Consider the following 27,731-nt stretch of genomic DNA (forward strand, 5'->3'; position numbering starts at 1 on the left):
TATGTTTCACTTTGGTCAAACCTATAATGGTGCACAACAACATATGTCAGACACTTGCATCCTCCACCCTCTCCATTTGATGGTGAGAAGAAAAAATACTGTGAACTTAGACTTTGCCCTAAATACTGCGCCCCAAAATTTTCTGCCCTCTATTTTGATCGAGGCTGTTTCTGATCAAAACTGCTGTTGCTGGCTTAATAATGTTGGTGTGAAATATGATGAGATATGAACTATGACTTCTTTAACTGTGTTGGAAAAATTCCCAAAGGCAAAGGCTACAACAGCCAAGCTGTTCTTTGACCGAAGTATCTTCTCTTACCTTGACAGGGAAAGCCAGCACAACTTGGTCAAGAAAAGCAAGTTTTGCCAATGTGGACAGCTGAGTCTGATCACTTAGCATCTGACAACAAAGAGATGCACATCTACAGAGAGGGCAGTCTTCCTGTCTTGGACACCTGTCCTACATCGGAATGAGATGTTGACTAGAGCTCTTTTCTCAATATCCCAGGGCCCAGGCCAGCTCTTTTGGATTAGACATCCAACTTTGAGAAAGCTAAAATTAGGGGAGATGGATCCCAACCCTAATAAAGGTCAGGTCTTCATGATAGAGAGGAAGGTGGACATCTTTAATTATAGCAGTGCAATTAAAGCAGGAGATCTGACCTTAGTTAAACCAGTTTGAAAACTCTAAGCATAATTCTCATGAAAAGCATACCGGTTGTACTGTAGGTGGCAGCAACAGACAATCTGACCAGCCTTGATGCAGCATGCCGAGATGAGGGTTGTTTTCTCTTCATCCTCTTGCAATCATCTTCCTTTTAAAACAAAGGGAAGGGTCTGTGTGCCTTCAGAAACTACAGTAAGGCATACCTGATATCTACATATTCACATGTCCAGGAAGAAACACAAACACTGGATAATACTCCTATCCCTAAATCCCTGTGTGCTGTAACTGCTTGGAATTGAAAGCATAAAAATTGCTGGTCATGATATACCACAGGGCTTTATGATCCAAACTAACTGATTTTGACGCCAGAGCCCTCTGCATATGTATATAAGTGGAGAGGAAGAGCAATCTCTCTACGTGCAAAACACTGCCCAGTGTCATAACGGGTTGTGCCAGAAGGTAAAATCTTATTCACAGGAACTTCATTCCCAGGTGAGATGAAGACACGTATTTCATTTACAGGAACAAGCTAGATGATCTGAGTAAGATTTTGTATATAATTGTCAATTGCCAAACTGCAGGACAAATAGTTTTCCTTTCAGAAAATTATATTTTATTATCAGTGTATTGCACATTAATCTGCTACTGCATTATAGTTTAAGGATATCTTTAGAATAATATTCTTCTTTTAAAGAAATATTATACTATTTTGTAAAAAAATTGTAAAAGTTTTTCTCATAAAGATCTAAATACTGGTATCTTTTTTAATTCTTTAACAATTTGCACTTTAGGGTTAATTTTTCATGCAACTGGCCCTGCAATACTTTTTTCTTTATGTACCTCTGGAGACTGACATGCTCATGTGGGCAAATTGTGTGCATTGACAGAAACCAAGGCCTATTGAAAGCAAAGTAATTTTATTTAAAAGAATTATTCTATTTCCAGGTAAAATAGTAGAATTACTTTAATCTATAGGTTCTCTGTCTTCTTTTAAATCCTGTCACTGTTTGTGAGCTTCAAATGCTGCAAGTCAAAACCGTATAAAATATGTGTATATCAAATATATTTTAATGAAAGGTATAATACTTATTGGGACCTGATTTCACCATATGAAGTCTGCTTTCCAGATGTGTTTGGCCAATGTGTGGTGCATCTCTACCCCTTTAGCTCACATATGTTCTGATTCTTTCATCATAACGCTTCTGCAACCTTACCAAGAAAGGAGTCTGCAAGTTCATGACACTTGTTTTCTAAATGCCTCCTGTAAAGATTTTTAACTGAAGTAGTAATTCTTCTTCCCGGATTGAGAAAACATGTCTGGACCACTGTTGATGGGATAAACATAGAGTCAGTGTCTGAGCATCCAAGAGAAAAATGAGTATGTTGATTGCTGGTTTTCCCATCTGCACTCAAGACAGAGAAGGAGATATTACAGGAGTTGTCATTACTGAAACATGATTCAGTACCTGATATCTACCCTTTGCCTTCTTCCTGAAGATTCTGCATAGTCATCAGGCTGAGGAGTACAAGGGGAAGAGCACTGATATTCAAAGGTAAGGCCATCCAAACCTTCTGTCAAAAATAAAATGCAATAGGAAAGGTAACACTGCCTAGTAAAGTTGATTGTTTTTTCCTGAGGTCGTGAATTTGATTATGGCAAGTAAAGTCAATAATAGTTCTTTTGTCATTCAGGCATTTCCGGCTTCGCCTTTTGAGATGCTACTAGCTATTCTTAGTCATACCCACCATGGTGAGGGAGAAATTTTATCAAAAAAAAGCTTATTCAAGTGAACCAAAACTCGGCACAGAAAAATATATTATAAACTGAATATTTCAAAAAAGCACAAACAAAAGTTTTATATTGTCCCCTACAGTAATATAATAATGCAAAAGATGTTGTAACATCAGGTGTAATTAAATATTTCATTAACTAATATTATTGTAAGCATGAAAATTTTACCAGAAATGAAAACAAGAACTTTCTAGGTAGCTTCCAAATCTTCCAGAAAATTAGATATATATATTTTCTGCCTACAATAAAAGTCTACAGAGAAGTTGTCTTTTCAAAATCAAGGCCCTATATTCCTTCTCTTGTAGTTAAATAAATACTAGCTCAACTAAGAGTTAAAATATTTTGCCCTGTTTGTGTACTGCAAAATGAACTGGCATGGCTCACCACTTCAGGAAAATGGAAAGAAAAGTTTTTTAAAAGGATAGAAGGCAGGGGAAAATAAATAGCAATAGTGGTCAGTTATGAACTTTAACTTCTCTGAGTTATACTTATTTAGACAGCCACAGTACAGCTGAAAGCTTTGTTTTCTTTGTGTTGTCCCAAGTTTTCTTGTTTTACTAACATCAAAGGAACAAGTCCACCACATCTTCACAGACGACTTCTTTTTCTGGTTGAAGATCTGTAGCAGTTAAAGACAAACTGCAAGGTAAAGCTTTGCCTTTGTGATCCAAAGCTCATTTTAAGACTTGCACAATGACAAAACTCAAAATATTTAAAATTATTGCACTCAGACAAACTCCAGTATCAGCTGTTCTACAGTCTGTCAGAATATTGTCCACTTCACAGAAAGGTAACTCTTGCACGCAGATAAAAAAAATGTATTGTCCCTACAGGTCATCTAATGCAGGCAGCTTCAAACATCTCTGCTGTTGAATGTTCTCATCCCTGTTCTCTTCTAGTATTTCCATGATAACTTCTGAGTGCATCGCCTTTTGCATTGACGGCTGTTTCTGTTGGATAAAAATTACATTATGGCCAACATCTGAATCCAATGGTATTACAAATTCTGAATACTGCTACAAACATGCTACTCATTTGGTGTATCTGGCATTAGTACAGTTTACTTAGCCTGTCATGTAACTGTAATAGAGAGATCATATGAGTTACTCTCTCACTCTAGAAGTTGCTCACAGGCAAATTTTCTTAGTTGTTCTGAGCTCTACTTTTATTGTTTGTCACTCTCCAAGATGACCTGACTATGTACCTAAGGTTTATGTCAAAGTCACTGTCTAGTTTTCAGGAGTTATATTTATTTCCTAGATAAAACAAAATATCTCAGCACCATTCTCCACAGTCGTCTTAACTCTTACAGTATGTCCAAAGGTAATATCTTTGCTATTTCAGATGTCAACAATACTTGAGAGACTGATGTGTTCCATAAGTTTTAATTTCTCTTCCCTAGAAGTGCCATCAACAGTCATCTCAGCCACTTGTTTTAGTCATGTAGACAGCAATTTCACAGCTATGCTGAGAACTTCCTGTCAAAGGTAAATTCAGTGTTTATAACAGTTTGGAGACATAAAACTCATCTTTCTCCCTTAGTGATATTAAATATATTTTTTTGTGACAATCATTTATTGCTGTGATGTTTATTTATATATTGAGATCTAAGACCCCTAAACAGCAGTGCATGCAGTTCCGTGGCGGAGAGAGAGATACAGAACATAAGTTTGATGATTTTATCTTTCCATTCTGCCCCTACGTATGTGATGGCCACAAGTTGTATTATTAGTTACTTTGCACAGCATAGCTGGTGAAAAGGATCTTTGAACAGAAGAGGTGGTAAATATGGCACATTTGGGGTCAAATTTGATCAAGTAATTTTCACCAAAAGTGTCATAGAAATAAAAAGACATTTCAATACTGTGGTGTAAGTGTAATAATAAAGTAAGCAGAGTAAAATTAATAGAAACCTTTTCAAACCAAAACAAAACAAAAATTCTTTCAGAACAAAGACTTCCGCTTTGAATAACTTGCCAACATGCTCATATATGTAATACCCCATAACTGACTATTCTGCAGAGGCTCAAAGTGATCACTCCTTAAAATGTTGCCTCTGTGAGTGTGGATATGCTGAAACATTTTCTCTTTGAGGCACATATAAGATAATACTCCCCTTAGGACCTTCTCCATCCTTTCTACCAAAATCATTGTATTGTAATGTCCACAAGTTTTCTGTTCTCTTCTGACTTCGCTACAAACGCTATCCATACCTTTTCCTCAGTTTGTCTTAAAACTGGCCTGCTGCTCCAAAAGTTATTTTGTACCATTCCAATCACAAGTGATATCATACATGTCAACATAGTGAGAGAAAAAAGACAGAAACACTGTACCTGGTGGCTGGCTTCATTTGCAGCTAACCAAGTTCTGATATTATCTGAAGGATGTGGAACAGGCATGGTTATAACCTCCAGGCATCTATGCCTACAAGAGAGTGACACAGACATGCAATTCTTAAAGGTCTGATTGAACAGTTCAGTAATTCTTTGTAATACTTACGCCAATTAGACAGGCATCTACTATTTCTAAAGTCATTCTACCCTTTTTTGTTTCACTCTAGACAATTTTCTCAACATTTTTCCCAGCCTGACTGTTTTTAACCTGCTAGAGATTTAAAAGTACTGCATGACTATGCAACCATGTTTGATTTCCAAGCAAAGCAAGAGCTTGCAGCATGCTACTGTGTCTACAGCTAAAAAATTACTCCTATATGTCCTTTTCATAATTAAAAATATTATATATAAAGTGAAATAATCAAAGAAAGAAACATTGGATGACAGGGAGGGGGGATGGTATCGGAAATAGCTTTTAACTCATTTGCTGAGGTCCGGCAGAATTTGGGGTTGAGAGTTAGTGCCCTCTGCACAGAATCATGAAAACATTTTATAACATAATAAAAAACTATCTGTTGATTTTGAAAACCATGTTAATATCCCACTGAAAAGATCTACTGGTTGAATCACTCTCTTGAGGCTAGAGTCATTGCTCATTATTTGACCAGAATATTGTTTTATGTTTAGATGCAGATGGCTTTCAATTGCATTTCTCTTTGCCCCAGGGGAAAACCTTTTATTCTGTACTTCTATATTAACTCTTCCATGCCTCTAGGCCCTTGAGTCTTTGTTTACTGAAAGAAGACAGAGCACATGATAACCTAATTCTAACCAGGAATCATATTAAATCATTAATTAAATAAGCAAACTAATTTTAACAGAGATTCTGTTTACATAGCTCACCTTCCAAATAGCAAGACAACGTGAGTTTACCATCCTATTCTGAATTTTTTTTTCAGTTTTTTTTCAGAAGAAAACCTTCTCAGCCATGTCAATAGGAAAGCTATGCAGTCAGGCAGAAAAGTGGTGGCATGAAGGAAGTTGGCGATATTAGCAGCAGGCGGGTATAGAAACACTACTATTTGCTGTACTGATAGTACAGCAAAGCAAATTTCTTCTGTCAGCCTGACTTCCTTTTTTTTTTTTTATTTCTTGTAAACTGTTCATCTTAAACTGAAAGACTGCTTTCAGCAATTCCCATGGATTATGAAATGAAATTGGGCAACATGACAAATGCAGTTCATCTTTGGCATGATTAATGTTGTTGGCCCTCAATGCAGAACTTCAAAAAGCATTATGCCAAATTTACACTGAAAGTGGAGAGGGAGCAGTCGTAGTAAGGTGAAAAAACATTCATTTGTAGTGCAGAGAGACACTTGAGAGTACAGTGTGAGACTGGAGTTCCAAGGATTGTGATGGGAGCTGTGAGATGACAGTGGAAGTGTTCAGAAACTTTGTCTTCCATCTAGTACTTCTTTGTTAGAACAACAGTTGGCGATGCATAATTGACTGCTTTTTGTAAACATAATTCATGCGAGAAGATCTGCATTTGACTTTAATCCATTGTACTGGGTCTTTCTGTCATTCACTTCTCTTTCGCATTGACCTCTCTTCCACCAGAAATTTATATAACCTTCTACAATTGTACATTACCTTATATATATAAATATCAGCAGACCTCCAAGGAAAATGAGAGGACAAAATGATGTGAGGCATAGCAGCATGATATCCACTGTTTTTTCTTAAAAAGAAGAGGGAGAGGTGTTGTTAATAATGTGGAAAAAGGTAGTTCATAAATGGCTGAATTATGTATTGACCCATAAATATTTCACCATTCATGAACCATTACAGATTTAAAAAAACGTTTCCTGGAGCTTTTCAGGGGAAATAGGGACTTCTGACTTGAGCACCTTTCCTTCCTCCTCCATAGAGCTCTCAGCCTTGCTGCTGCCTTAATCCAGCATTTCCCTTGGCTTCCTCTGCTCCAGTGGACTCCATCTCCTCCTTTCCCTGGATTTCTCCCTCGCATGCTGGACACCACCTGTTCCACCACTGGATAATTCTTTCCAGCCTTGATTCCTCTGGATACAGGAGCCCTCCATCCATCTGCCATTGAAACAAATCCACTGCCCCACCTGCTTCTGGATTCTTGATGCCACCTCCCATTTTGTCCTGTTTCGGCTGGGATAGAGCTAATTTTCTCCTTAGTAGCTGGTATAGTGCTGTGTTTGAGATTTCGAATGAAAATCAAGTTGAAAATACTCCAACATTTCAGTTGTTGCTAAGCAGTCAAAGGCTTTTCAGTTTCTCATGCTGGCTTGCCAACAAGAAGGCAAGGGGTGCATGAGAGGCTGGGAGGGGACATAATCTGGACAGCTGATCCAAACTGACCAAAGGCATATTCGACACCATATGACATCATGCTCAGTATAGAAACTTGAGGAAAGTTGACTGGGGGGGATCGCTGCTTGGGGAAGGGATGGGCATCGGTCAGAGAGTGATGAACGATTGCATCGTGCATGGCTTACTTTGTATATACAGGCTGGGTGATGAATGGATTGATTTGAGAACTGGAGCACCTCCCATACGTGGAGAGGTTGAGAGGGTTGGGCTTGATTAGCTTAGAGAAGAGAAGGCTCTGCAGAGACACTATAACAGCTTTCCAGTATTTAAAGAGGGTCTACAGGAAAGATAAGGAGGGACTCTTCATCAGAGTGTAAGGAGAGGATGAGGGGTAATAGTTTTAAGCTGAAAGAGGGTAGATTTAGATTAGACATTAGGAAGAAATTTTTTTCTTGTGAGAGTGGTGAGGCACTGGAAGATGTTGCCCAGAGACGTAGTGGATTCTACGTCCCTGGAGGTGTTCAAGGACAGGTTGGATGAGGCTTTGAGTAACCTGATAAAATGGATGGTGTCCCTGCCCATGGCAGAGGGGTTGGAACCAGATGATCTTTCAGGTTCTTACCATCCAAACCATTCTATGATTCTACATATTATTATTATTATTATTATTATTATTATTATTATTATTATTCTGTCTTGCCTTGCTGTTCTATTAAACTGCCTTTATCTCAACCCATGAGTTTTACATTTTTTTCCGTTCTCTTTTGCATCCCACTCTAGGGGAGAGGGAAGCGAGCAAGCACGTTGCTTAGTTGCCAGCTGGGGTTAAACCACAGCACATCATGTACCATGAGCCTCCTGCTGCTGCCTCCTCACCCCTTCACAGCTGTTACTGGTTTAAGGCAAAACAAAAATAAAAGCTTTTTTTAAAAACCAAAATATTCTCTTTGACTCAAGAAGTAACATTTGGGTTTCGTTCTATTTACCGTTTTTAACCCTGCCAGGCATAGTCCTAAAGTGACAACAATACATATTTGTATTGTTCAACAAATACTATTGCTCTATGCCTTGCTTTGCTTCCTTGAAAATACTTCAAATACCAAAAAGCAATGTCTTTAGTTGACTCAAAAATGTATTTTTGGCAAATTTTTTTCTTTAGTACATAGCTTAAAAAAAAGAACTAGTTTGGACTGCTTTGAACTAAGAACTTACTTTGGATTGACTTTGAAGAAAACCAGGCAGAAAGACCTCTAAAAATGTTAAGAATCTGAGGCCAATTTTGCACAATGATTTTAAGACCAATCTAGACCAAATTCAAAGAGCAAAAGAATTGTACAAAAGTTCCTAGCTTGAACCAATCTGTAATTTGAACGAAGGTTACTATGAATTTCCACAAACTTTATATGAAAGCAAGGGAAAACTCACAAACTGCTGGACAGAACCACAAATAAGAATAATCTTTATGTACTACTAAAATGCAAAACTATTCTTTATTCACTTTAAGATGAAAAGAATGTTTTTCCCTTCTTATCTTTTGAGATGAAGGTTCAGAAAATATGTTCTGAACAGCCTCTGGACTGTGTAGTAGAAATTATTTTGTTTGAGGTAATTGTACAGCATCATTCTGGTAACCCTGTGTCCTGTACACACCTGGGAGAAGAGGAAGTGGTGGTCTTTACATCAGCCAAGCCACAAAGAGGTTTGGTTCTTTTACTTTCTTACTTCATGTGTTTTGAAAAGGAGGAAGGAAAAGCAGCAGATACATTCTTTTAGGTAGATTGTTTTATGGTGGCTTTTTTTTAGATTGAAATGTTTAAACTTAGTCACAAGTAACAGTACTTTGAAACCAAAACAAGTGGCTTGGTTTGCAAAAATGCAAAACACCTTTGAATTACCATTAACTTCAAAGTGATCTATGAATGCTCTGCAGCTCTAAAAAATTAGACCAATTATTTCAAGTTTCTATATATGAACAGAGCTGATCAAACATTTCTTTTTTAGCAGAAAGTTTCTTTACTAAAAAGCTCAGTTCAGTTTAAATTACAGGTTTTTTTCAAGGACATATGCTAATTCCAATGGAAAATGAGTGTGATTCCCACAAGAAAATTAACAAATTCTTTTCATGTCAAAGGAACATTTCAGAACAAATATTTTAGTTATGTTTTGAATTATGTTATTTCATTTTGATGTTTCAGCTTTTTTAAGTAGAGGCTGAAAACCTCTTAAGAATACATTTTTAAAGAAATGTAGTTCATTTCCTAGATAAAACATTTGAACATCATGTAGAAGCAAACAAAAAGCAGGTCATTACATGTTCTTTCAAGGCTTTCAGCAGAAAAAATGACATGTTCCAAAATAAAAATACCAAATAGGTATTTTTCCTTTCAGGTTACTCCACAGAAAGATTCAATGTTTTCAATTCACTGTGTCCCTGAAATTAGGTACCTGACTTTCATGGAGTTATCATAAAATACAGTAGGGTTTTTTGGAATGTAGGCAGTATTAAAACACACTTCATAACATTTACTTATACGTCACCAGTTAGAATCATACAAAATAATTTCAACCAAATACAAAATAATATGGACAGAAAATTTTCTCTAGGGATCAAAGGAGACCCCTCGAAGTGATATACTCATAGATTAATTTTGTAAACCCCACTGATCCTCTCTAAGTACAAGATGGAAGAAGGGAAATTGCCACAACATGTGAACTTGTTCATATGTACAGTTTACTCCACGAGTAAATCAACACGCTGCACTGAATACATGCAGATATTACAGCTTATATGCAATGGCAGTCTTGCCCACCATAAATTTTTTCGAAGTGGAGGAAGCATACTGTCAGTTTTCAGCCCCACAACAGCTGTAGCGGAAGCTGGGAAAGCAGTGGTGTTGAAAGCTGTTGAAGGAGAATTGCAGCTGCTGAGAGTAAGGTTTGGCAGTCTGGAAAGAGGACAAGTAACGGCTCAACTCCATTTCCTCTTTCTGGTGAAAGGTTGGCAAGGGATAAGTAAATCTACACTCCTCCAACCAGGAAAAGCCCTTCTAATTTCCCCTCCCTCCACTGTCTGTACATCAGACGTGTTTGGTTAACACCAGGCAGACCCCTTTGGCAGTCGTGCTGCAGTCCCAGGCTCTCTGTCTTCAGTGGCGACTCAAGTCTCTGACAACCTGACACATGTCCTCTCCTTCGCCATAGTCAGCATCTAGAGCATCTAGATTTCTCTCTCCAAGCACTCCACAAGAGAAATGCTTTTGAAATGAAATGAAGGAATCTGGGCCAAAAAAGGTGGCAGCAGAGAGGTGCCAACAGACCAGTGGTATCTGATAAGGCATCCGACAGAGTAGGCAGGCAACAACCTTTAAACTCTACAACTGAGTTTATATCTAACCCATTGCAAAAATGCCTGGCCTCATGTTTCCTGTGTCTTCAGATAAATAGGTACTTAAAGCTCAACAGATCAAGAAGGCATATTCCTAAATACACAGTATTAAATAAAGATATTAGTTTTGTTTTACTTCCAATACAAGTATAGTAGTATTGTACTTTTTTTTTTTTTGCCTGTCAACGTACAGAGACAAGTCCGTGTGCCAGTTTCTCTCCATAAATATAGCATCACTCCATTATACTACTTCCCTTTTACCTAACATGACATCAAGAAGCTAAAGCATAGAGAGGCCTTTTTCTCATCACGGAAAGCACAAATTTCCCTTGTTAGCACACATACATTAAAATCTAGTCATAGGAAGTGAGGGAAAAGTATTACAAGGTTCTTGTTTAATTTGTGCTGAAGTGAACTGTAAGGGCCGGAGCATATATATTAAAATGAGAGCTAAACCATATCCTACCTCTGCCAGATAAGAAATTAATCCGCTGGCGTAGTAAAATAAATGTTAGACTTAGTTCTTGAGGACCATGTGGTTTCTTGAGTGCTATAACATTTGTGGAGTTCTTGGCTTACTAACTCCAATTGAAAGCATTTGAAAAGATGCTTGGGCTGTCTGTTGCAGGGCAGCCAGGGCAGTGTTTTTGGCTACTGACCATTGATGTTTTCTAGAATTTGTCACGAGTCAGATGTAATTTACCTCAGGAGAACAGCCCTGTGCTAGACTGACTTAGGATCAAGGAAGTTCAACTCGTTAGACCAGGACTGTCCTCCCCCACAGCACCTCGAGCTGTGCGAGTCTGGTGCATGCCGTGGACCTTTAGGCACTGTCATGGTACAATAACCCAGCAAGGGAAAGAATAGATGCAATAATGAAGTAAATAGAGTTGAATGACAATAATTTATCTAATGATAAGGATTATAAATAATAAGTACATGATAACTTACCATCATAAATAAATACTGGCTCACTCCATTCACTCCAAATCTTGTTCCTTATGCACACCTCTTTCTTTACCCTCACTTGTGCCGCACATTTTTTCGCCGGCTTATGAAGTGGATACTCATATTTCTCTGCAGTGACATCTACAATCTATCAAGATAGGTTTAGAAGGTTATTTTAGGTGATTTCACACTACAGTTTAGACTGATATAAATCTAGGGATGTCAAATACTGTTATTTACTTCTCAAACCTAGTGGGAATAGTGTTTCTGTAAAACCAGTGTTTCTGTCCAGACACAATCTGATTCTTTACCTGGCGTGTGTTAAAACTCAAGACTGAAAATGAAGGAGACTCTGGAACTGTATAAGACAGTGGGAGGTATCATCTATAGTAGGACTCTAAGAATTTGAAACATTGATTCACCCTTCATTTTTTATCACATCAGGTGTTGGATAAATACAGTAACTATGAAATCGCAAATTTCAAGGTTTTGGTGCGGTTAGTGTGCTACACTTCCACTATCTGGTAGAATAAAAACTTGTGTTTTTCAGCTGGCTGGTGGTGAGGGATACTCATTATTTTAGGAACTACCTTGAAACGCCTTTAATTGTGCCTATAATAGCACATCACTTATTCACAAGTTGGTACGGGTGAGTATAACTATGACATTTCATTTGCCAGGAGATGGTTAACATAAGTTACACTCCTCTATGCCATGTCCCTCCACTGCTAGAGCATATTTTCAAAGCTTATGATCATTTTGATAACTCTCACTGTTGTTCTCTGAACTTTTTCTGCAGCATATTTAAATTTTGTGGTAGTGCCCGAATCAGTTTCAAATTTCAGGTGAAACTCAGTAGCTAGAAGGGCAAATTAATCACAACCCACATCTTACATGTGATATGCCTGTCATATATACTTGAATAACATTTGACCTTTGTGTAATAGCATGAAATGACTGACTCAGTTTGTGGTTCAGTGTAATCCACGGGCCTTTTTTCTTCTGCATTTCTGCCTACATGTTAATTCCTTATTTTGTGTTGACGCATTTGACCTGTACTTCCTAATCATAGGTTTTTCCTTATCACTGAATTTTGGCTTGTTGATTTCAGACTTACCCAGCATTTCAAATTCCAATCTTTCTTTCCTGTAGTACATGCGAACCAACACTTCATATCTTCCCATTACTTGCAAAATCAACTCCCTGCTTTCAAGCTTTACCAGTCTGTATCACAGTATTATTATTTTTGTGCATTCAAAAAGTCATGTTTTCAGATATTCAGAATAAATTCAGAAAGGCTTATGTAGTTTTATCAGTATAATCTTACATGTTCTTCAACAAATGTCTACAAGGCTGTTTAGGGATGCTCTAATACCTCAACCCACTAATAAGTCTGTGCAATAGGAATTAAGACGTTACTTTGACCAGGAAACAGTCTCGGGCTTATTCCATTCCCTTCTTCCTATGTCTCCTTTAATACTGCTGCAGTTTTCTTCTTTAACTTTGCACACAGACATCTCCTTTTTCTGCTCCTTGGCCAGGTAACTACCGTTTAAAAAAAACTACTAATTTTGACACTTATTCTCCTCATATCTAACATAAAGACCTTTCATTTATCTCATGCTCTTATATGTCTTTTTTATTGTTGTTTCAGCTCCATCTCTCCTGTATTCCCAAACCACGCCAACAGTGAAAAAAAAAAAATAATAACCTGTGATTTTCTACTGTTGTTGGTGTTTATTCCCTTCTGGACCCAAATGATTTTTCTTTGCTATCCTCTCCTACCTTTCTATCCCGCAGATATGTACAAAGAAGAGGGCAGCTGTATAAGACAGGGAAATTAAGATAGACTTATTCCAGTTAAGTAAGGATGTGGGATTTTATTATGTATTTGACCTTTCTTTTCAGAGAGTGGAACGTCTAAGAAAACTGGACACAGAGGCTGCAATGGCCATGTGAATACTGGATTGCAGCATTCCCCTGCTCACCTTGGGCATATCCCAGTCCTGGTGTGGGAAGGCATACCTTGCTCCTGGCACTCCCCATTTCTACCTGCCTTGCTGTGAGTCTTGAAACAGGAGGGAAATCTGCATGCATGGACAGGAAGGGATTATAAGGACCCCAGTAAATGGCTATAAACATATACCAAGGATCCAGCAGGAATCTGTCTCCCTCTTCTTGCAGCCTTTGGCTATTAGTGACTTCATGAATGGACAGGGGCAAGCCCCTGGATGTCGCTTACAGGGGTTTTGAAGACTTGGGAATGGCTAACAGGACAATAACTATGTGCAGAGGTGGCTGGACAGAAAAATCCAAAGAGGACTGGGAAGCTTTAGCATGTCTACATACAGACCTGAGCTCCTTTTCCACATGCTGCAGTGAGGGAATGCATGAAGAGTCAACCCTGTTCTGGAAGCTGCCTAGAAGTATCAGCACTGCACCTGACTTAATAAACCCTCCTTTAACTTGTGAGGATAACGTTATGTGATCAATAACATGTCTACCTCATTGCACTTCTTTCTACTCTGTCAAAGAATACATGCACGTCAATTTAGTCATATGTTCTTTCAGGCTTTAAATATCTCTTAAATGTTTGCAGCCAACTTAGATAAGCTTTTTATTGCTAGAGTACTGTGCACTGTCTGAGATGTGTGCGTTAGCTAAATTTTAGGCTCTTAAAGAAAAACACAGCTTCAAAGACAGCTTGAATGAAAACACCAAAGTTTCATAAAAGTCATATTCCACTACATATCTGAATTTTGTACCTGTTGCATTCTGCATTAAGTGCTTGGCTTTCTAATCTCTGAGACGTAAAAGAAGAATCTGCATGAAAATGTTTCAGCTTTTATTTCCAAGTAATTGAAAAATGCCACTGGTAATGCCAGGCTGCATTCAGTTTCCATATGGCATAACCTAAACTACTATATTGTTCTTTTTCTTCCTGATAAGACTAAGAGAAGCTGCCAATACAACAGGAAAGATTTTTAAATATGTATATTTTATGCAAACAGCATGGATGATTATTTTAGTGATGTATGTAGAAATAACACTAATAACGTAATTTCTTTAAAATGTTATCAAAATATCTCTTAAAATTTTCTTTTTAGCAATGCTCCTTTTTCTACAACAAAAAAGTCAGTAATCTCAGCCAGTCCACCTTAATGCAAGCATGACTCTGAAAGACTTCATAAAATGTGTTGATTTTTCCTTTTTTTTACCAGAAAGATGAGAAAATTCAGATTCTTCATGAAAAAGTGTGGGATTTCTGTAGAGTTTGATTCAATTTTAATTCTGCTAAATTCAAGTTTTTACAAAAGATATGCTATACTTAAGTATATATATATATGCTATACTTAAGTATAGCATATATATATATAAGTATACTTATATATAAGTATACTTATATATATAAGTAATAAGTATATTACAAAAAAAGTTATTACCTTTCTATCTGTTATTTTCACTTGATACAAAAAGCACTTGCTACTTGCAGAACCAATAGTAGGTGGGGGTTTCCAGTGAATTTTAACACTTCCATTTTCAAGGGAAAAAGAGACATTCATTGGTGGGTTCAGTTTCTCTGAAATAAAAAGTATACAGAGAGACCTTCAGTACTTGGTGCTCTTTCTCATATTTATGCTGATACATAAGCAAACGTGGTGTGTTCGTCCCTAACATTCACAGCTGACTGGTTTGGAGTTTATAATACACAAACAAGGAGTTCAGTGAGTGATATATTTTCTTTTAAAATGCTGCTTACCACGTGGCATCCTTTTCTGTCTCACAACAAAGAGAGGGAGTTTTCTTTTTCTCCTGTCTTTCCAGGGAAGATGGCAAGAGTGGGCAGGAGGAGCAGCCCCCTTGAATTTGCCCTCCGGAGTCTGAGAGGGTGTCTAAGGAGACTTCTGAGCTGCTACAGGGTCCCTGCCATGTCAGATTATTTCCACTGTGTGTTGTGGGATACCCGTGAGCCTGATAGCATAACTTTAAAAAAAAAAATGGCACTTTATCTCTCACTAAGGGGTTACTGACAGGGTACCAGCTCCCAGCAGGTCTTATATGATAAACGAGGTTTTCTACATATGCTTCAGAAATCTTTCTACCTTTTTGGCAATAAAGCTGGTGAGCACGTGCTGCAGAGGAAGAAAGATGTGCTTAGGAAACGTAACCAAACAAACAAAAAATACCCTTTCTGCCACCGTGCTCCAGTCACAAAGTGTCAGGGATGTAATGGCAATGTTTGGTTTTTTTTCTGGGAGAAATGGGATATAGAGTTGGAAGCTAGGAACATTGGTTTTCCCAGGATTTTAGCCTTTGAGGGTGAAGGCATACAATAAGCCATGAAAGGTGAGAGGAGCAAGTATCAACTTTTTTTCTTTATTTAGTCTCTACAGTAGGAAATAAGTATTTTCCACCTCTGAAAACTATTGACTGAAAAATAAGTATTTTCCACCTCTGAGCTTCTTGCCCTTTTTTTGAGTATACTGAGAGGAGGAAACCATTTTTTTTTCATTATTTTGTCACCTGTCCTCTGTGAATTACTTCAGTCCCCACGTCCAGCCAGGACTGAATTATTTTTGGACTACCTGCAACATAGCATGTGCATAAATTCTGCTTTGTCAGACTGTACATCATATTACTAGAGGGAAGCTAGGATTGCAGAGGCCTTTTTGGTGCCTTTTAAACAGAAATGTACAACTGCTCTATTGGGAGAAGACAGACATGGTAACGATGGAGCTCTGCAAAAGTAATTCCTCTACTTATAATATAAGTAATGTCCCCTGCAATCTCACTTAGATTTTTCTGTGCTCTGCCAAGGTTTGGCAATGGGTTTAGAGGCAAGGCGAGCTAACAGGGTTTGTGCCTGGTACTGAGACAGGAGGGTAGGCTGTTGGTTGAACCAGCTGGCACTCCCCCTCCACATGGCTAAAAGTGGCTAAAATGGGAAGGGAATGAGGTCAGGGAAGAAGCACTGGCAGTCTGGTCTCTGTAAAGAGGAGGTGGTGGCTTCTCTGAGCAGGAGGAAAGAGATGAGGTGATGGGGAGAGAAGCAGGGCAGGGACAACCTGCTCCCATCTACGTAATCCACGTGCTCATTCCCGCACCCCACAAACCTGTGCTCCTTGGGTGTGAAGTTTGCACCAGCAGTAACAGAGGGGTGGGAGAAAGTGTGAAACTGCCAAGGTGAGGCTGGGAGAGCCTTCAAGAGGTTGTCGGGCAAGCTAGAGAAGTTCAGGCACCACCGCTGCACACAACATGAAATCATTTGATGTCATGAGAAGCATTTGATCCTAAATTTGGTTGTAGTATGGCAGCTCTCTGCTCTGGAGTCTGCAGGTGGAATCACACTCAGGCAGCCAGCTTAGGAGTGTGCATTTTCCCAGTTAGCCACGAAAACACTTAATACAGTCTTCCTGCAGATTAGCTCCCGCTCCTCCCTTCCCCCCCGTCCTTTTTCTTTCTTTTTGGGAAAATCTGATTTTTTAAAATATGTTATATTTTGCTAAAAGAGAAGATTTTGCTTATAGCTGGCTTTGACTGGAGTGTAAATCTTTGGGTTAAGCAAATAATTCTAATGTATTAGAACTGAATAAATGAGATCTAACTCAGAATAAATTTTGATAATTTTGATAATTTTGATTGATTTTTTTTTATAACCCTTCACTCATGACAGATTGCCATGTTACAGGTCTGGAATATGATCAATGTGTTCATAATCTGAAAGGTATTTTAATCTTCAGTCTGTGCTAAAACTCAGGTGAATTTCTTACCCATGAGATTAATTGAAACTTCCCAGAGAAGTAAAGAAAACTAATTTTTTATGAATATTCAGAACTGTCGCCAATTAAAAATAACCATCAAAGTATTTTTAACTGAAAATGGTGTCATAAGTAAATAGAAATCTTACTAATGTTTGAGACATTCATATTTTAAATTCAGCTATCAATGAGACTTGTGTCTATTTATATTCCTTTTTTTATCACATTTTCTTCACCACTATAAAAAAAAAGGAAAAGATAAGAAAGAAAGAAAATTGAGAAAAGAAGGATATAATGCTTTTCAAATTGCATTTTCTCACACTAGCCTACCAATTTTTTTAACATATCAGTTAAAGATAAAACATAAGATTGCATCAGAGGAAAAAAATAAAAACAAAATCCTTTGAGTAATAATCCATTTTTTTTAATGTTCATGTAAAATTCCCAAAGGGATGAATGCATAAAGTTAGAATTAATATTCTGAATTTGTCACACTTCCCTCTTTCCTTTCTTTGCTTTCCAGACCAGTGAAATAACCAATAAATGAACTTTTCATATTAGATAATAAAAGACATTACCTATTGTCTGAGGTATAAAAGCTTTGTAGTAAGACAGTCTTCTTGAGTTATTTCTTAGATGTCTTACAGTTACGTTTAAATTGATCTTTCTTGATGGTTGGAAAAATATTTCTTTCATATGGCATCCAATGTTTTCATTTCCTGTACTTTTTATATATTGCTGGCATTCAAAATCTTTTCCTACATGTCTGTGAGGAGGAAATATGAGTCTTGTAAATCAAGAACCTGGGTACAAAAATATGGTTACATACATATTTTGCACAAGAACCTTACCTATATGAAAAAAAGATCTGGATATCTTCAGGAGCTTCTGCTTTAATATACCAGGTACAATTGAAAAAAGAAATGTTATATATGATGCATGAGAGATTTTGAATATATACTGCAACAAAGAAAGGGGAAAAAATAAAGAGTGATGTTTATTTTACACAGATTTTCTAATAACATGATGATTGCTTTTACAAATCAATTATATTGCCTTATTTCTGGGAGTGTAAATAAGTGGTAAGTGAGAACAAATGGGTCTTTTGGCTTTTTGGCCAATGACACTGAGAGGCACATCTGCGACTGTCATCAAAAGCCTTACTATCTCAAAGAAATAATATTCAGAGTAGCAGCTGAAAAGCTCTGCTCTTTTAAGATTTATTGAAAGCAGGTGATAGGGAAGGCAATCTTCAAGTGACATGAGTTGCAAGGGAAAACTGAGAGTGATTGGGTTGTTCTGACATCTTTGCCAGTAGAGCTGGAGTTTTCTGAATGTGAACAAGTCTAATAAAGGAAATAATCCTGCAATATTTCATGGTGTTATGTGCCAACTTAACAAATCCATGCAAAAAAAAAAGTAGCATAAATTAATGATGAGCTTTTAGAAATTATATATCTCCAAGTAAGAGAGAACATTATCACAAATGCTGGATGTCTTAACACGTGTAGGAAATAGCTGACCTGGAGGTGCCTTGTAAGTAAATTTTGTCCAGCCACTCTCCTTAATTACGTTTTCTGTTTCTTTTGCAAAAAGTTGTGTTTTAACTTTAGCATTAAAACCAGAATGTAAATTAAGACGTATTATCTTTTTCTTCTCCTGAAGTCTTTCCTAAGAGGAGGAAGAAGGAATTGCATGAAGGTAGATGGCACTAAGTATTGAAAGGGAAATCATACAAAATCATCTACTGAATGAAGAAAGATATGATTTCACTTTAAACTATGCATAACCATTGAACAACTTACTTTCCTTTCGTGAGTGGTGTTGAAGAATTTATAACTCAAAATGTACTTCACACTGTACTGCTCAGTTTCTTCTTTCGTCAGGTTGTTGTTCCAGGACAGAATAACACTCGACTCATGCTTGGTAATCCACAGAACATTAAGTAACCTGAGAGCATCTGCAATAACAATGGAATTATACAGAAGAAGAGTTGGCCCATCACTATGTACACAAAGGATTTGACTCTTGGTAAGGCTCCCATACCCAGTAGCTCCCCCAGGAGCTACCTTCTTACATGGAGCAGGTGGTTGCTGAGCTCTGTTGAATATGACTTATTTTAGCAGTGAGATTTAGCAGTGAGATTCTTATATACCTCTCTGCAGTTTTCAAAATGTTAAATGATTCACTTTATCTGTCTTGGACACTTCTCCTAGCACAGGTCCTTCTTTCTCTCTATGGGCTGTAAATAGTGCCTTGACAACAAGTTCAGACTAGACATCTGTGATGTTAGCATAGGATGAGCTGTTACTTAATATTTTACTTACCTTCTACATCTGGTTGTCCACTTGCCAGGCTAGTGGAAAATAGCATCTTACGCTGGAAAAAACTGAATATCAGCATGACAGGAATGACTGTAACACGTGCCATAGTAAATGCCTTAGCCCACAGATCTGCAGAAACTGAGATTCTTTATTTCCAAGTTTGGTTGAAAAAACACTTAGAACATGATGTTTTCATTTTGCATCTGTGAAACAATATGGAACAGTTACTTAACCACTTAAGAGATGTCTGAAGTACAAGAAGTAAATATGAAATTACATATGTTTAATGGGTCTTCTTGATCAGTGCCTTCTATTCCCAGAATATTTGTATTTAAGTACACTTTTTATCTGGTTGCCAGGGCCAAAGATGACAGGTATGCCATACTGAGCTCGTTTTTGAATGGCAGTATTGCTTAGATTGCAAGGCAGGACCACAGATATGACGCTACTGACACCAAAAGCAAGACTACAGAAATGACACTAATGATACTTGAAAGCAGACAGTTTGGGTAGCGGCTACCTGACATAACTTTGGCTAGATACAGCACCAACATCTATAACTGTATGAGTTATCTAGCCTCTGGTGACAGTAGAGCAACTGTCACTTCTAGGTTTTGATTTATGTTACCTGATTTAGGCATATGCTTTAGGAGGGTATGAGCATCCTGAGCAGAGATGAATTTGCCACGTGCAAAAATGACTGTCATCAAGAATATATCAGCTGTTTGATGAAACCGGGATATCGTGAGAAAACAGACTCAGCACTGGTCAAAGTCAGTTTGAAATAATTGCTGTTTGATGGTTGAGTATTCATTCAAAGATTGCACTAATGTTAAACAGCCTCTGAGACCTTACCAATTCTCCACAGAATAAATATGCCTTTTTTTTAGGATCATTCACTCACAAACTAACAGATTTATCTTGACTCTGGTTGATTTCAATACTAAATCCTCAAACACATTTTATGTGTGTTATTCAGGGATCAGCAAAAGGACCCCTGGAGCCATATCAATATGATCACAATACATGGCTAACTCTAGGCATCGGTGATGTAGAGGAAAATGGTTCAGTACATCCAAAAAATCTGCAATGAGGTTACCTGGAAAAGAACCCATACACATACAGTTTCACTTATAATGCTATTTTGGCACAATACAGTGAGCAAGAGGTCATTTAGTGAATGCTGTCATTGTTTATGAAGTACTGTGAAAAAATCATAAAAAAATGCTTTAAGTCAGCAATTCCTCTGCATGGTTTGTTCTGGTACTGATCTCAGCTGTAGCAGCAGCAGTAGCTGTAGTATGCGTGCTACACCGTGTCCACGGCAAACAAAATAGTGATTAAATTCGACTTGTTATGCCTGGGAAAGAAGACACAATTGCCAGCTAATTGCCTGGAAAGGGAAGATGTGAGCTGTTCTTATGCTCACTTCTCGTTAATAATACCCCTAGAATGGCAAGGGTGTGGCAAACCAGGCGAAATTTAAAACAAAAATGAGGAGCTTTCAAGGGTTCATAATTTAAGTCAGTGTCTGTAGTGGGCTCATCCATTCCCAAGAGACAGAGCAATCAAAAGTAGTGCTAGAGACACATATATACTTTATTTAAACTTGAAAAAAGGGAAAAAAATAGAGTGGAAAACGCTAAGAAAGTTAAAATATTTGAGGTTGTTAGTAACATGAGTATTTCATCTCTGAGGTGATATAAACACATTCAGATGGAGAAAGGAAATGCAGAGGCAGAGAAGGAAGATTTTTAAAGTAAGTATGAACAAACTCAGAAAAAAGCAAGCAACTTGAGTCAAAGAAAGACATTTCAGGGGAGATCATTGTTGGTTCCTGGAGGTGACTTCTTCCAAGGAGCACCTTTTATACAGCACTGAGAGACACTTCTCCTCTCAGCGTGCAACGAACCTCTGCACCTCACTCCCACAGATGCTGTGATAGCAGACAGTGTCAGCAAGATGAGAACAGTATTAGACAAGTTCGTGGAAAGCAGGTCTATGAAAAGCTATTAAAAAGAGTTAGAGAAGAATGCACCCTCTAACAACAGCTGTAGGTTCTGAGGGAATATTTGTACAATGGGTTGTAAGAGGTGTCCAAAGTTGTGAATTTGTATTTAAGTAAGAACTCCTATTACCACTGCTGCAGACAGAACAGAATCATCTGGAAATTTGCTAAGGGTGCATTTGATCCCACAGTCTATGTCACTAATGAATACATTATACTGTGCTGGTCTCGATACAGACCCCTGAAGGTCAACAGTCTCCACTGGGACATAGAGCCATTGATGACTACCCTCTGGATGCGCCCATCAAATCAATTACTCATCCAGAAGCAGTACATCCATCAAATCCATATTTGTTTAATTTAGAGAGAAGTATGTTGCAGGGGACCACGTCAAGGCCTTACAGAAGTCCAGATACATGATGTCCACAGCTTTTCCCTTGTCCACTGATGTAGTTACTCCATCATAGAACACCATTTGGCTGGTCAGGCAGGACTTGCTCTTGGTGAAGTCATGCTAGCTGTCTTGAATCATGTCTCTGTCATCCATGTGCCTTAGCATGACTCCTAGGAGGATCTATTTCATGATATTCCCAGGCACAGTGGGAGGGATTTTGCTTCCACAGTCCCTTTCTTGAGGTCCCTCCATACAAGAGCTGTGGGAAGAGAGGTTGCCAGAGAAGACTGAGGTAAAAAAGTTAAGTATCTCAGCCTTCTCCTCATCTGCTTTTGCCAGTTTGCCAGTCCTATTAATCGGGGGGAGTATGCTCTCTTTGATCTTCCATTTCTGGCTGACATACCTGTAGCAGCCCCTCTTGTTATTCTTTTAATCCCTTGCCAAGTCCAGCTCCAGTTGTTCCATGGCCTTCTTAACACCATCCCTTCACAACCAGGCAGAGTCCCTATACTGTTCCCAGGATACTCATCTGTGCTTCTACTGCCTGTGCATTTATTTCTGCCTTTTATATTGAGTAGCAAGTATCCACTTAGCCATGCCTGTCTCCTACCTCCTTTTCCCATTTTCTTACATGTGGTGATTAATAGGTCTTGCACTCTATGGTAAACATCCTTAAAGGTCTTCCAGCTCTGTGCTGCTGCCCTGAAGGCAGCTTCTCAGGGCATCGTATTGACTAACTTATTGAAGACCTGGAATTTTGCATTCCTAAAATTCAGGGTCCTGACTTTACTTTTTGCCTACCCCATATCCCTCAGGACTGCAAACTCCACCAGGGCATGGTCAATGCAGCCCAGGCTGTCTCCAGTCTTGATGTCACCATTTTGCTCACTTGTGTTGGTGACCAAAAGGTGCAGTATTATATCCTCTTTGGTAGGACTGTCTATTATCTAGCTTAAGAAGTTATCCTCAATGCATTCCAAGAGTCTCCTGCATTGCCTGCAACTGTCCATGCTAATTTTCCATGTTGGGGTGGTTGAAGTTCCCCATAAAGATGAAAACCTGCAAGCCCAATGCCTCCTGTAACCAGCGAAAAAAGCTTCATCAATAGTCACCCTCTCATCAGGTAGCCTGTAGTAGACAACCGCAAGATTCCTTTTCTGCTTTGGTCTCTGACTCTTACCCATAAGCTTTCGACCTGCTCATAGCTATTCTGCAGAGACAGCCTTTCACAGTCTATCCATTTCTTGATGTAGAGGTCAATGCCTCCACCCTTGCCTGTCCCTTCTGCACAGCCTGTAGCCATCAATAGATGCACCTCAGTCATGAGATTCATCCCACCAAGTTTCAGTAATGGCAATTAGGTCATAGTTTTCTAGCAGCATGATGACTCCTCCTGTTTGTTGCCCATACTGCGTGCACTGGTGTACAGGCACTTCAGCTGGGCTGTCAGCTGTATCATCCTCTTAGAAGACCACTCCTTAATTCTTTTGAGGTATTTCACTGGTGTTTCCTTGTTAGCTCCTATTACCTCTGGAACCCCCACTCTTCTCCGTAAGAATTCAGGTGTGCTGCAGTGTAACCAGTATGTCTCAGAGCAACCAGTTGAAGGCCCTCACTACCAGCCTCGTCCCACAGCTTGTCACAGGCAGACAGAAGGACGGCTGGTCTAAGCCCATAGGATCTTTCTCATGTTTATATGCAATGAACTGGTCCAGAGAAAACAGCAAAGGAAAAGCACTGCAACATAAATGCATTCAAAATTATCAAGAGGAAAAAGCCATCCATACGTAAAATGCTTTTGATTCATGACTTGTCAAAGAACACATATTTATTTCCAATTACGACAGCATATCTGAGCAGAAACACAGAACATTTCCTCTCAAATGTGCACAGGCAGGACTGTGTGCTTCTGATCCTGTGCTACAAAGAGTTTTACATTAGCATATGGCGCTGAAATTCAGTCTATGAGGTGCAAACTAAAATTCCCTGCCTGGTTCTATAGTCTTTTTGTCTCTGGAGAAATGCACAGTAGCCAAATATACTCACAAGCAGTCTGGTTAATTTAGTGGGATAGAAATAATCTAAAAAATCACAAAATTAACCATAAATTTAAAAAAAAAAAAAGGAAATAAGTGCTTTCTGAACAATGTACTTTATTTTAAGTAGGAAAGTATTCTTAAGAACAGTACTACATTTATATTTTACTCTTTTTTTTTTTTTCTTTTGTATGTTTTCATTTATCCCCTTGCTTTTATTGCAGAGCTTCAGCTACAGCCAATGCCTATTTGTTGCTGGCTAGCAATATCTGGTTTTACAATGCTGGATTCCTGGAGTAAGAGAAAGTGGAGGCAACATAAGGAATGCTGACAGCCTATGCACTACAGCAGCTGCAGAGATTTTTAGGGCTTATGAAAAATGCATCTGGTGAATCTGGGAAGTAGACAGTTAGGGTAAGAAAAAAGAAAGTAGTGAAAAAAAGTCTTCACCAACATAGAGCAGTTGCTTTGACTGTGGGGAAAATGAACTGTTTAATTTTAAAAATACAAGAGATCCGAGAGTTTCCTGAAGCGTAGATCTCTTTACTCGCCACGTGTCTGAATAAAATAACTTTTGAAAATTTCGTGGGGCTGATAATTTATCTCCTAGACACAGAAGTTAACATTTCAAGAAACAGATCTTTTAATATTTTCATTGAAAATAATAGTAAAATTTTCCAAAAAGGATTTCAAATGCTCTTGAAAAATACATTACAACTAATTTAGAGGTTAAATTCAACCATTAAGCAGTGGAAACTTTTATTCATGCCTCTAATGCACAGTCTTAGCAAAAGGAACTCACTAGGAATGTTTGTCTGATTAAGATGACCTAAAACTTACGCTTCGTTTAAGGCTGTCAGTTTATATTTTTCAAAGCTCCTATACTTGATAGTAAACAATGCTGAAATTGATTAATAAGTAGTGAAATAAACAATATAGGTCAAATACATTTTAAAGGTCTGAATAGCTGAAGAGTCAAAAAAGAAGTACCATTTTCATTCTTTTTTCAAAACTTACCTTCATTTTAGTATGTGTTAAATCCTGGATACATATGCATTCTTTGGGCTGAGAAGCAGGCAAGGTCAGTGCTGGATTGTCTTTATTTAAGCCTATAATGAGAAATTCATTTGAGATACTTCCCTTTTTGCAAGACACCACCTCAGAAAAGCCCATTTCCATTGCCACATCCTGCTGTGAGACCTCTGAATACGCAAACGTTAACGAGAAATCTAGTCAATTTCTTCAAAATACCTTGAAAGAAGAGCACCTCTGTATGATTAACTCAGTTGTGGGAGCTGTTACTAACAACCAAACAAACCCAAAACCCCAAACCCCACAAACAGATAAGCAAAAATCCCAGAACTTACAGAGGGAATAAAATAAATACATTTTGGACAGGTATCCCTGTCTGTTTTACTCTCTATCTGAAGCTTTGACCAGTCTAGCCTCTCAAATTGTTCTACTTTTACTTTGTTTACTTTGTAAATGGGGTTACTTTGTTTTAATCACGTATGTATTTGCAAGCCACAATGCATGTTGTGAATGGCACTCTGAGAGATATGACTTAATAATAATGTGTTTGAATTCAACTTATCTCTTGCTTGACACAAACTGATAGCTCACATTCCAGCTTTGCATCTTAAGCTGAATTTGGAGGGGGAATAATGGATAAAATTCAATTTTTTTTCTGGGAACCTGGCTTTAAACAGATATGCCTCTTCATTCATGTTAAAAAGTATATTCGCTAAGAATCTGACCTCAAGTTTTGCTACAAAAATAAGCCTAAGGTGTTGAGAATCTATTATTTACTGTCTTTTAAAAATTTCCAAACTTAGGCAGTCTCTGTTTTGTTTTTCTCCATCTTTAGCTACTGTTAGGTTGCTACAGTTAAGTATAGAAACATTTTTATTCTTTCAGTATGTATGTTAAAAATACATGTCAAAAAAAGCCCAATCAACCAAAAAACCTCAAAACCTAAACATAAAGATGTCATAGGAAAGCCCAATGGAATGTTCAAACTTCTTAATATTAAAGCCTTAAAGCCTGCTGCTTTTCATCTTGGGTATAAACCATGTGCCTCTTTCTTATAATAACAGATTTTTTCTGTGATTAATGTGACTACATTATATCCAGATTTTCCTTATACATAGAGTCAATAAATTAATCTTGGTTTTAGATTAGAAAAGAATGTATTTATGTCCATGTCTTATTTTATTGTTGGCACTAGGTGATGCAATTATACAGCATAAGGCCAAACCAACAGCCTTTATCTCTGTTTTGAAGTTTATCAGACACGAGCTTAAGGTGGTTGTGTACAACTCCCCCTCATACTTTTCTAATAATGGACTAGGTGAAGGGAAGCATTTTCTTCTTGAGAATTTCAAATGTATTTAAAAGTATGTTGTATTTAAGTGAGAAGAATGTGACTTAGAATTTCAAATCCAATGTTAATTGTAGAACACCCAATCATAGGTCCAGTACCTAATTTTTAAGCTGTAGAAAACTTGCTTTCTCATCGTGTCTCCTGCTTATTAGCAAAACATGTAAATTTTATCTGTTTTAAGTGTGGTTTGTACATTGAATTGATGGCAGTACAGTAGTAATTGAAACATCTTTCTTCCAGTTTCCTTAAATCAATAAAATACTACCATTGGTGACTTCAGAAAAAAAAGACATTCATTACCAGCTCATACGTTGTCTGGAGTTTACTTGTAATTTAAAATAATTAAAGGTTAAAGGGAAGAAAGCTATACCTGAGGGGTTTTTGTTTATCATTACTATCATTACTTTTATTTTCTCACGTTGTTAATTCATCCAGAAAAGCAAGAATAGTAGGAGTTCAACATTTTTCTCCATCCTTAGGAGACTCTCACACTGAACTGAATGATAGTTCCAGTTCATTGAAATGCTGCTTTGGAACAACATGAATATCTAGCTATCCTGGCTCATGAGAAAAATATTGACATTTGTCTTACAGTGTATTACTTGTAGGGAAGTAAACATTGACCTATACAGTTAATACCTACCTCTAAGAGTAAAATGCTCCATGGAAGAATATATCATTTTCATCTGTTAGCAAAATTGTCAGTAAAATCTTGGACAAACATCTGTATCACCACCTTCAAATATTTATTACATATTGCATAAAATATTTTTGTGTTTATGAAAGTCTATATTTAAAACCTCATCTGCCTGTTTGAGAAGCATAGTTAGGTGGCAAAATGGCTGTCAACGCTATTTTCTGAAAACTATTTTTTTTAAAGGAATATGTGCTACAAAATTCTATTTTCCTAACTTCTGAGTTTTTTTCCAAATTGTGGTGCTTAGGGACATGGTTTAGTGGTGGAGATGACAGCGCTAGGCTAAGGGTTGAACCCAATGATCCTAAAGATCTTTTCCAACTCAACCAATTCTATGAATATGGGTTGATCAAAATGACATGTCATAGAATTAAAAATATCCATAAAGCCAACGCAGAGTGCAATACTTCATCTAGGCTTTAGCTGCCTTTAAAAAGAAATGACTGCTAATAAAAGATAAAGTCGGTTCTCTAAGCAAAGCTTAGTATGTATGTAGCAGTCATTAATTTCATAGGTATCTGAACCTTGCGTTGAGCTATTTCCAGTGAAGTCCCATGTGTGTGACTAAAAGACATGGGTTTTCCCTTCCCACATTCTCTCGAAGTGTAGGTTGTGGTACCTCAACCAGTGGTTGTAGCCATATGTTGGGGACATTTGGGATG

The 27,731-nt window shown here is 37.7% G+C and overlaps 1 protein-coding gene across 1 annotated transcript; it reads right to left on the bottom strand.

Moving 5' to 3' along the window:
- Positions 1-1,618: 1,618 nt before the first annotated feature.
- On the bottom strand, positions 1,619-23,957 carry LOC128850939 (interleukin-5 receptor subunit alpha-like). The gene is made up of 11 exons (XM_054056757.1): positions 21,962-23,957; positions 19,555-19,754; positions 19,033-19,187; positions 18,751-18,898; positions 18,079-18,187; positions 17,806-17,993; positions 14,912-15,048; positions 11,472-11,616; positions 6,446-6,533; positions 4,793-4,883; positions 1,619-3,409 (listed from the first exon to the last, which is right to left on the bottom strand). Exons 2-11 carry the CDS (start codon positions 19,655-19,657, stop codon positions 3,287-3,289), a joined length of 1,287 nt encoding a protein of 428 aa, XP_053912732.1. The 5' UTR covers positions 19,658-19,754; positions 21,962-23,957; the 3' UTR covers positions 1,619-3,286.
- Between the last annotated feature and the right edge of the window lie 3,774 nt (positions 23,958-27,731).

The sequence above is a fragment of the Cuculus canorus genome, chromosome 1 (assembly GCF_017976375.1).
Source record: "Cuculus canorus isolate bCucCan1 chromosome 1, bCucCan1.pri, whole genome shotgun sequence".
NCBI lineage: Eukaryota > Metazoa > Chordata > Aves > Cuculiformes > Cuculidae > Cuculus > Cuculus canorus.

Excerpts from the sequence above, each read along its gene's own strand:
- LOC128850939 (XM_054056757.1), bottom strand. The coding sequence starts at position 19,657 with ATGGCACGTGTTACAGTCATTCCTGTCATGCTGATATTCAGTTTTTTC. Across the intron at positions 19,188-19,554 it reads TGGACAACCAGATGTAGAAG|ATGCTCTCAGGTTACTTAAT; the intron begins GTAAGTAAAATA and ends TTGTTATTGCAG. Across the intron at positions 11,617-14,911 it reads TGAAAATAACAGATAGAAAG|ATTGTAGATGTCACTGCAGA; the intron begins GTAATAACTTTT and ends CTATCTTGATAG.